The 10,674-nt window shown below is 38.0% G+C and overlaps 2 protein-coding genes across 2 annotated transcripts in view; one reads left to right on the top strand and one right to left on the bottom strand.

The window, feature by feature from the left end:
- LOC147606212 (pentatricopeptide repeat-containing protein At2g03880, mitochondrial-like) overlaps positions 1 to 4,498 on the bottom strand; it is a 21,605-nt gene extending 17,107 nt beyond the window's left edge. Inside the window, exon 1 of the mRNA XM_086792956.1 lies at positions 4,483 to 4,498. The gene's annotated coding sequence lies outside the window, so the exon portion shown is untranslated. The remainder of the gene's footprint in view (positions 1 to 4,482) is intronic.
- Positions 3,458 to 4,237, top strand: LOC147606213 (uncharacterized). Its single transcript, XM_086792423.1, has 3 exons — positions 3,458 to 3,627; positions 3,722 to 3,978; positions 4,081 to 4,237. Exons 1-3 carry the CDS (start codon positions 3,521 to 3,523, stop codon positions 4,221 to 4,223), a joined length of 507 nt encoding a protein of 168 aa, XP_086648549.1. The 5' UTR covers positions 3,458 to 3,520; the 3' UTR covers positions 4,224 to 4,237.
- Positions 4,499 to 10,674: the final 6,176 nt, after the last annotated feature.

The following is a 10,674-nucleotide window of genomic DNA, read 5'->3' as shown; positions in this document are numbered from 1 at the left end:
ATGCCTATTGCAGTGTTGAAGAGTCACGATTATCTTGGCTACGCCATAATCAAAAAAGTTTGCGTTCAGAGGTTTATAGTGGTTTAGCAGACATGCTTCATGTGGAAGGAAGTGGAAGTGGTATTGCAGGAAGGACAGTGGGAAGTAGAATAGTGTTACCTTCCAGTTTTACTGGTGGGCCACGACAAATGTATCAACTTTATCAGGATGCCATGGCAATTGTTCGTTCAAAGGGCAAGCCCGATTTATTCATTACTTTCACCTGTAACCCAAAGTGGCCAGAGGTATTAGATGCTTTACTCCCGGGGCAAAGTGCATGTGACCGGCCTGATTTGACTACTAGAGTATTTCACCAAAAACATTCAGATATGATGAAAAATATCGTGAAGAAGGACCTCTTTGGTAAGGTGATTGGATATGTGAGTGTCATTGAGTTCCAAAAAAGAGGATTGCCTCATTCACACACGTTATTGATCTTGGATAGTGCCCATAAACCTAAGACTCTCCAAGACTATGACAGATTAGTATGTGCCGAATTGCCTGACAAGCAAATGTTTCCTGCTCTGCATGATGTCGTGTTGCATTGCAATATCCATGGGCCCTGTGGGCCATTCAATCCAAGTGCAATTTGTATGGATAAAGGAAAATGCACAAGGAACTATCCACGAGCTTTTGCACAAGAGACTACTGTGGATGAGAGTGGTTACCTCGTGTATATGCGTCGAAATGATGGAAGAACTGTGGCATTGAAAAAGTGTAATGTTGATAATAGATGGGTTGTGCCATATAACCCTTATCTTTCAATCACATATAATGCTCATGTAAATGTGGAAATATGCTCAACAATATCAGCAGTGAAATATCTTTACAAGTACATATACAAGGGGCATGACAGAGCAACAATAAGATTTAGCACTGTACAAGGTGGGGATGTTAATGCTGCTTGCGTAGTCGATGAGATTCAGAGGTATTTGGATGCACGTTACGTCTCTGCATCAGAGGCATGTTGGAGACTCTTTGAGTATGATTTACACAATGAGAAGCCTGATGTGCAACGGTTGCAGGGACACTTAGATGGGGGTCATAATGTTATCTTCAGAGATGATGATAATATTGCAGATGTTTTTCAGAGGGAAAATGTAGGCAAGACTACTATGACTGAATGGTTCACCTGTAATCAACAACATCCTGAAGCAAACAATACATTGTATAGTGATTTCCCTCAACAATGGGTTTGGAACTCCAGGTTGAAGAAATGGACCAAAAGAAAGATTGGAAACACTATAGGGCGCATGTACTTTGTAGCTCCTTTGGCAGGTGAGGCATACTATGTTCGCCTACTTCTTACAATATGTAAAGGATCTAAGTCATTTGAAGATTTGCGTTCGCTCAATGGTCACATCTATCCTTCTTTCAAGGCAGCTTGCATTGCCAGAGGGATACTGGAAGATGATTCTGAATGGGTTGCATGTATGGAGGAAGCATCATCTATGCAAAATGCCTTGCAGTTGAGATGTCTTTTTGGTACTATATTGCTATTTTGTGAGCCTTCCTGTCCAGGAATATTGTGGAAGAGATTTCGAGAAGAAATGATAGAAGATTTTCTATACCAGTTATCGAGAAGCAGGGGTCAGTTTATTGGTATTGAAAAATTAGCTGAAACTCATGCACTACTACATTTGGAAGAAATTCTTCGTGCTCAGAGATGGACATTGGCAGATTTTGAAGGGATGCCTGAACTAAACAGAACTGATTTGGAAGTCTTGGGTGAAAATACATTGCTTTTAGAAGAGAGATCTTTTGATACTGTGGAACAATATAACCTGTCAAGTGCTATGGAGTCAACTTTAACAGATAGCCAGCGTGTTGCTTTCGATGCTGTAATGCATGCAATTGCGACAGATGCAGGTGACATTTTTTTCCTGGATGGTCCGGGGGGCTCGGGCAAGACCTATTTGTATAATTGCTTGCTTGCGCGAGTACGTGGACAAGGGTATGTTGCTTTGGCCACTGCATCGTCAGGTATTGCTTCTCTACTCTTGGCGAATGGACGTACTGCACATTCTAGATTCAAGATACCTCTGGAGCTAAACAATTCTTCAACTTGCAAAATCCCTGTACATGGACAGCTTGCTGAGGTTTTGAGAGTTTGTAAGCTCATTATTTGGGATGAGGCTCCAATGATTCATCGTTATGCTTTTGAAGCATTGGATAGGAGCTTACAAGATGTATTATTCTCAGATAAGCCATTTGGTGGAAAGGTTGTATTAATGGGAGGAGATTTTAGACAAATCTTGCCTGTTATTATGAAGGGAAGACGTGAGGATATTGTTAATGCAGCATTGTGTCGTTCCTTTCTATGGAACTCTATCAAAGTTCTAAAGTTAGCTGGAAATATGCGTATTCAATCAAGCAATACTAATGGATGCAATGAGTTTAAACAGTGGGTCATGAATATTGGGAATGGAGTGGATTGTAGCAATGATAATACGATGGTGACACTACCAAGTAATATGGTCTTGCAAAGATCGAGTCTTAAAGACTTGGTACATTCGGTATACTCTGAATTGGCTATCACTACGACATATGCTTCATACTTTAGTGAGCGTGCTATTCTTGCTCCGATAAATAGTCAAGTGGATATTGTGAATAAGACAGCTTTGGATGCAATGCCTGGTGAGCCTAAGGAATATTTCAGTGCAGATTCAATTCTTGAAAATTTCAGTGCAGATTCAATTCTTGAAAATGATGAAAATTCATTCCTGTATTCCACAAAATTTTTGAACACAATCGACCTTCAGGGCGGATATCCACCTCACTGCTTGGTTTTAAAGTTAGAAGCTCCTGTTATTTTGCTTCGTAACTTGGATCCAAGACGTGGACTCTGTAATGGTATGCGGATGATATGTAAGGCCTTTCACTCTAAAGTCTTGGAGACTGAAATCATCACTGGTACTAAAGTTGGTGAAAGAGTATTTCTTCCACGGATTACCTTTATATGCAGCGAGGCCCAACTACCATTCACCATGAGGAGGAGACAGTTTCCCGTGCGGCTGGCATTTGGCATGTCAATAAACAAATCACAAGGCCAAACCCTAAATGTCTTGGGGTTGTATTTGGTGACTCCAGTGTTTACTCATGGACAACTGTATGTTGCGTTGTCACGAGCACGGTCTCCTCATGCTGTTAAGGTGTTACTTGAGGATAACGCTAATGTGGAGTGTTCATTTGATGATCTTCAAAGTTATACACCTACAACAAAAAATATTGTTTATAAGGAGATCTTAATGACTTCAGAGTGACAAGTCAGGTTTCTTATTTAAGTTCTGCAATTTGATTAATTTTGTTGTGATTTCTTTTTTTATACATATTTGTCCATGGTGAAAGTACCTATTTTTGTTGTTTATGTTTTGACAGACATGTCTAAGATTACCTTTACATTGGACATGCCTTTGTCGAGGATAGTACGTGAGTTTTTCTCTATATTTGCTTAACTTTTCTTGATTACAAAGTATGGAACATGACATTCTATACTAATGTCTATCTGTATACAGAGCCACCGCTATGGTCAGCTCCTATTACTGCAGGTCACGTAGCAGGGATTATGATTGATGCTTATAGGGATGGGTAAGTATAAGTGTAATTGTTAGGCATTGTATGAATATTTTTTGAACCTATATATAAATAATTGTATAACCTATTTGTTATGCTTTGATTTTAGGATATTACATGACATTGATACGTTTATGGTAAGAGTTGTCGACGAAGGCATCGAGATGTACGGGATTGGTGTTCCTGATGAGGAGTGGGGTGTGTATTTGTTTTGGAGAGAGATGGACAGATGCTTTGCATCATTTGAGGGGTATTCAGTACCCGATGAGTGGTTGTTTCTTACATCCATCATGGCCATTGGTATTCGTTATGCGTTTTATACTAGAGCTCCTCATGTACCATCGACTCGATGTTCTATTGTGCGAGGTAATTTTGATTATGTTTTTCTATTATAAGATTTTTTTGAGATTTTATTTATCGATGTGTCGTTATGTGCAGATTTGATTTATCATTGTTTCGTTTGTGCAGGTCCTTTGCATTCATCGATAGTAGAGCATGTGCGGGATGGATCACCGCTTTACAATAGAGAGCGTATTGTGATGAGGAGACAATTGAATGATCCTTCTCACAAGAGAAGAATTCAATTTGTTGACTCTGACATTACTGACTAAGAATACGTATTTTGTGGTGCATTTTGAGAATATGTAATATTGGTCCTTTTTTGCATCTTTGTATGCTACATTACTATGATATTTTTGTTTTCGCCATAAATCTACGAGATATGGATGTTATTTTGAGATATGTATATATAAAGTCACTTGAAATAATGTATTGTGTTTACTTAAAACATGACCTAAATTGGAGAAACTGAGTTTATTTTTTCTAGAACTCTACCTGTCGGCCGCAGCAACGCGCGGGTCCAATACTAGTATGATATATTTGTAACATTCCCGTCTTTGGTTTACTCTTTATTTCCAAAATTTGGGAGTTACACGACTTAGGCCCATTACACATCGCCATACCCCACCTGCCCATGCTGATGTGCTGGGGGTATCCAGTGCCCCCAGCTTTCTTGGGCAGGCAATCCCCCGTCCAATCCATGGGCGGTGGGGTATGTGTAGCAGGCCTTAGGCCATCTTCACAAGCATAGGCCGCCCTTGGATGGAGAACCCAACACACACAAGGCTACTTAGACCGTATTCACCCAACACACTTAGAGAGTGTTCACCCACGACATTGGGGTTGAGCCGTGCTAGAGCAATTCTGCGCCCCCCAAGCGAAATGGGGGGGCTATGGAGTGCTCCATTGTGAGCTGGTCAATATTGCCTCATAAAAACCCCAAAAGACCGTCAATTGACATGTGTCAATATATTAAACGTTACCATCTCGAAAAGCAGATCTCAAGGAACGATTGAATTGATGATGATAGTTGCATAATTGTGCACTTAATTTCTCCTTACTATTTGCAAGCTCACCCATGAGAGCACGCTCTAGGTGTAGTCTGAGTTCGCTCCATCGATGCAAGCTGGTGATGAGCATGCCCTTACAACTTACATCTCAATGATAGGTGCTTGCACTTACTATGAGAAAACACAAATATGTGGATCCCTTCACATACCCAAAATTGTGTTGGATGGATGATAAGTCCATGTCTACTTATGAATATATTTGCATGTACAACAAATGGCTTGTAAAACCACACTTGGCAATGGGTTTGAGATTTACAATGCATAATGAATCATAGGGATGGAATGTGGAATGGGGAGGTGGGTGCCCTCAAGAGACACTTTTGGCAAACTTGAGTCCCCTCATGCAATGGTTTTGTGTGTGTGTATGTGTGTGTGTTTTAAGGCCATGGTTTCTTTTAGCCCTCTAGGTTTTTATAAATGTATTTAGGTTTTTGAAAAGGAGTTTTTCAAACCCAAAAAATGTAACAATTGCTCACAAGCACTACTTTTAGGAGAGTTATAAAGAAAAAATCACCAAAAATAGATTACACATTAATGCAAAAGGTACAAATTTTATGTTTGTGTGGGCACATGTGCATACGTAGGCACGAGAGAGAGAGAGAGAGAGAGAGAGAGAGAGAGAGAGAGAGAGAGAGAGAGAGAGAGAGAGAGAGAGAGAGAGAACTCTATTATGTGTGTTGAAGGCCAAAATGGCCTATGAGACCCTATACATAAGATGAAATAGAGGACCTAAGCAGAAGATTCCAATTAGTAGCAAGGAAAGGCCAGTTCAATGGGTGAGCAAAGGGGAGTCAGTAACTCACAAGATCAGTACAAAAATCATAGGGTCAAGCTTCCAAGCCTAGTGGAGTTAGCAACAAATGGTCAAAATAAAACTAATATATTAAGCACCATAACGGTTAAGCCAATTTTGCAATCCAGAACATTAAGCTAAACTTTAAAATAAAAATAAAAATCCTATGGATCATCATCTTTTATGACATTATGAGACCACATAGTTACAAACAGACGATAGTGAGGTTTCCATCGATTGCTCTAACGATTAAGAAACAATTGGTTTTGGCTTGTGAAAATTATAGATGAGATCTTTTCCATCATGGAAAACTATCCATTTAAGTAACATGCTTCTCGAACTTCTACAAGTTCAGCGCCTTTTTACTTCAGTTATGTTGGGATGAGCTCATCTCTACAATTAATAGTTCGGTTCCCTTTAGATTCTTTAACTGCTTAAGGATGTCCACTTTGTTAGATCTATTACCATAGGTGATGATTGTGTGCTTATACCAGTTGTTTCAAGTTTTGTTACAATCGGCCCCTTCCAATGAATTGTAGTATCATAGGTGATGATTGTGTGATTGTCAGTTGCTTCAAGTTCTTTTTTATAGTTGGCCCCTTCAAGTTTTGTTACAATCACCCCCTTCTAATGAATTGTTGTGTGATTATCAATCGCTTTAAGTTTTGTTTATAATTAGTAGCCCCTTCCAATGAATTGTTAGCACTGATGAAACCAATCCATCCCACATATCGAACCCGCATTGATGTTAACCCCAATTTTGGGCTAGCTAAATGCTCTCGCTGTATAGATAAGTAAGAGTGAAGAATAAGTGTCATGTAAAGGAACTATAAAAGGTATAACATTTATGAGAAATCTAGCCACACCCAAACTCAAATGGGCACCCAAGTATGAATAAGGGCTAGTTGTATATAATGCATTATCTCTATGAATGGGCACAGTCCCCCTATGTGTTGCTAAACATGTTCTCTATTTTTATGCTTGCTCCTTTATTTTTGATGTGTGTATGTGTGTGAGAGACAATTGAGAGTAGAGAATAGAGAATAGATTACTACTTAGCTCATATTCATATCCATTCTTTGTGTAAGAGAGAGTAGATAGTGAGAGGTTGTGAGTCCTGATACATGTGAGACCGATAGATGACCTAACAAATAATGTTAGATGGGAAGGCTCACCAATGCTATATAATCTTAAAGCTTGAGGATAAAGTTAACTTTACTCAGCTTAAAAACATCTTAAAAACAACTTTACTCAGCTTAAAAACATCTTCATGCCAAGTTTTTGCACAAAATGGTGACAAATGGAGCCCCAATGGTAGCAGCTCTATAACATTAGCATGAGTCAATGAGAGATTATGTCTCTTAACTAAAACGTGAACTCTCGATGTAAACTTTGGGATAGGTTTCGACTAAAACATGTGAACTCTCGACTAAAACATGTGAACTCTCAATGTAAACTTCAACGTAAACTTCGGGATAGGTTGATCGAAGACCAATTATTATTGTGTTTCTATAAGGGAGTACGAGACCAAAAGATACATGATTATCTGCTCATATCCAAACCATATTTTCTTGATACATGTTCCAAAATGGCCGCAGAATTTGAAAATAACATGTTAAAGTTACCCTAGCTAGATGATACAAAGTCTCCATCAATGGTTGTGCCCTCTCATGTCTCGAGTCATATTTGAATGGGGAAACAATTAAACAACACGACGGTCCCAAAAAATTAGGCATGGCCACACTAGAAAAGCTAAAGTTAAAAGAGGTAAGAGAGTTGTGTGGTAGTAATGCGCATCTTCACCCAAAGAAGAGAGCAAATATATGTGGTAGTAATGCGCATCTTCACCCAAAGAAGAGAGCAAATATATGTAGACAGAATCATAAAAGCATTGACCTAGACAAAAACTTTATCGTGCTCATTTTATGTGTATAGGAAATCATGATATCACCATGTGTAGGTTCCCTAGACTATAACTAATAGCTCAATTATAGCCGTTGGCTTTATCAGCACCATGATATCACCTTCTGTACGTTCCTTAGACTATAACTAATAGCTCAATTACAACCTTTATCTTTAGCAACACCATGTGTTCATGCTAACGAGGATATTAGCCCCATACAAGATGTGCAACATTATCCAAGGTGTATGTATAGAGTACCCAATATACATGTACCACCGTCAATCTTACCACTGCAACCACATCTAGCTAACTTTACACTAGCGTGGTCAATCAAGTTTTGATTAAAAAATCGTTGGAAGAAAGTGAATATCATCGCGAGTCAGAGTTCAACAATAACTACTGTGAAGAGCCACAGGATATTGAGCCCGACTTTTATGTTATACAAGGAGCTATGCCAGTGTTGTGTTTTTTAGAAGGGCCCCAATGCAATGTGAAGGACTGCACCAAGTTGCAAAATTCCCACTCAAGGCAAGTACGCTAGCTTAACCATAAGCTTCTGTGAAAATGACAAGCATTCCATCTTATACATGTTCCAAATGTGGAGTGGATCACCTAATCAAAGATTGTATGTACAAATCAAGCGAAGTCAAACTTATCTTCCAACAAATTACAAAGGAGCGCAAAGGTTTATGGCCACATTAGATATTATCAAAGGTTTATTTTATTTTATGGTGAAATTACAAGACCATTATATCGACTATTAATAGTCTACGATTGGATGAAAGAATCTCAAAAAGAAAATGACGAACTTAAGAATGTGCACTAGGTAGTGCACCTATCTTGAGACCACCCAACTAGGATTTAATATTCATGTACACATTGATGGTTTAATTTTTATAAAAATGTGTGTTGGAATAACTAGAAGAACACAAATTGGATTGCCATATTTGTTTTCCTAGCACGTAACTTATTAATGATGCTAAGATGAATTATACCACCATGGAAAGACAAGGATTGGTCATGGATTACACTATAAAAAAACATGGTCATTATCTGTTGTGCCATTTTTTTCCTTTATGGACCATGTTATTTTTTTGTATCTTGGAAAGAAGTGGTTGTATCTTGGAAAGAAGTGGTGCTTTTTGTTGTTAGAATTTGACTTTATGATCATTGTACGAAGAGGATCCCAACATGTTTTAGCTGATCATTTGTCTCAAATTACTAGTGGGAACTTGCTCCATCGATGTCAATGATGACCTTCCAAATGTTTGTTTATTTAAGCTAGATTTGGTACATGAATGAAGTAATCATCCCTTAGCCATTTATGCAGTCTAGGATGCCCAACTAGTAAATCTCATTAAGCCTTATCACTTTTCTAATCTCATTTTTCACTTCTATATTGAAGATTCATGCAACCGACAAGCCCACAAGAGGAAGGACATTATTCACACACATTAAGAATCCATAAGTAAATCAAGCACACAAGGTAGTTTTTAGATTTCTATGTAAGCTAATAAGCTCAATAACCCACATTTTTTAATGCAATTAAAGTTATAAGAATCTTTAGCTAATAAGCTCAATAACCCACATTTTGTAATGCAATTAAAGTTATAAGAATCTTTAGATATCATTGCTCCATGCTTACATCAAGTCTTATAGGTTGAGCTATTGCACCTTCTTGCTTATGGTTTTTTTCAAGATTGACCATTAAACAAAGATAAGATGTGATGGATTATAAAGCAAGCTACACCTTATCAATTGATAGCAAGGATAGCCATATAAGCTTTAAAAAAAAGATAGGCTTAGGAGATGTGTAAGGTAGTATGAACTTGTAAAAATCTTAGAAGAAGCACACTCTCAAATAAGAGGAGTGCATTTTGCTAGCAAGGTGACTGGTCATAAGGTTCTCTAAGTAGAAATATGGTCGCCACATTTTTTGGTGATGCCATAGAATTTGTTAAGGGATGCGAGAAATGTTAAAGATTTGTTATACCACAGCAAAAGATAGAATTCCCCTCACACCAATGATAGTCACACACAACCCTTTGAGAAATGAGATATTGACTTTGTATGACCTATCAGTCCTACCTCATGATGACAGACCCAAGCATGTTACATTATTGTGGCTTTAGACTATTTCACCAACAAAATGGGCAGAAGCTAAGGCATGAGGGAAAACATGACACTTATGTACCACATCAAAATTCTTGTATGAGAAAGTCCTTTCCAAATTTGGTTATCCATTAGAACTGGCAAGTGATCAAGGATCACATTTCATTAAACAAGGAAATTGAGTGCCTCTTAAAGGGTTTCATAGGTTAAAATCACTAACAAAATGTTATGTGCTATTCTTATGAAAACTATTGAGGCTAGCTGAAATGACTGGGAACAAAAGCTTATGGTTGTGCTTTGGGCCAATCAAACATCTTACAAAGTTGCAACTAGATACACAAACTGTTCCATTTGGCATATGGAGTAGACGATGTGATGTCTATAGAATACCTAGTACCATTACAATCAGTGAATGACTAACTGAAAATGCAATGGTTGAAAGGTTGATTAACCTTGAGAAACTAGATGAAACCAGATTGGCAATATCATGCAGGTTAATAGTTGAGAAGTTTCGTATTAAAAAAATGTTTGGCCAAAATGATTAAGAAGGAACTTCAAGAAGGGGATCTAGTCCTTATGTTCATAATTGGTTTTTAATAAGGGAAAAAAGCTAAAATATTAGGGTATGGGACTGTTTAGAGCCAAGATCTGTGAGAAAGAAGAGATGAGAGAAGAGATAATGTACTCAAGAACTCATCAATGAACCACTAGCCAACTTAATTAGAAATGAACTATAATGCCTCATATATATATAGGCACAAGATGAACGGATCTCTAAAAAAGTTCCTCCACCCTTTCCTTTACCCAAAAATGTGTAAATAGGAAAAAAATGGAAATGAATGCTA

This window comes from Cibotium barometz, chromosome 58, assembly GCF_041138505.1.
Source record: "Cibotium barometz isolate CiBa-2024 chromosome 58, ASM4113850v1, whole genome shotgun sequence".
Taxonomy (NCBI): Eukaryota; Viridiplantae; Streptophyta; class Polypodiopsida; order Cyatheales; family Cibotiaceae; genus Cibotium; species Cibotium barometz.
This window is presented reverse-complemented; position numbering and strand designations above follow the sequence as displayed.

Bases quoted from the DNA above. Each gene is read 5' to 3' on its own strand.
- LOC147606213 (XM_086792423.1), top strand. From the start codon at position 3,521: ATGACATTCTATACTAATGTCTATCTGTATACAGAGCCACCGCTATGG. The intron at 3,628-3,721 runs GTAAGTATAAGT...CTTTGATTTTAG, and splicing joins ATTGATGCTTATAGGGATGG to GATATTACATGACATTGATA. The intron at 3,979-4,080 runs GTAATTTTGATT...TCGTTTGTGCAG, and splicing joins TCGATGTTCTATTGTGCGAG to GTCCTTTGCATTCATCGATA.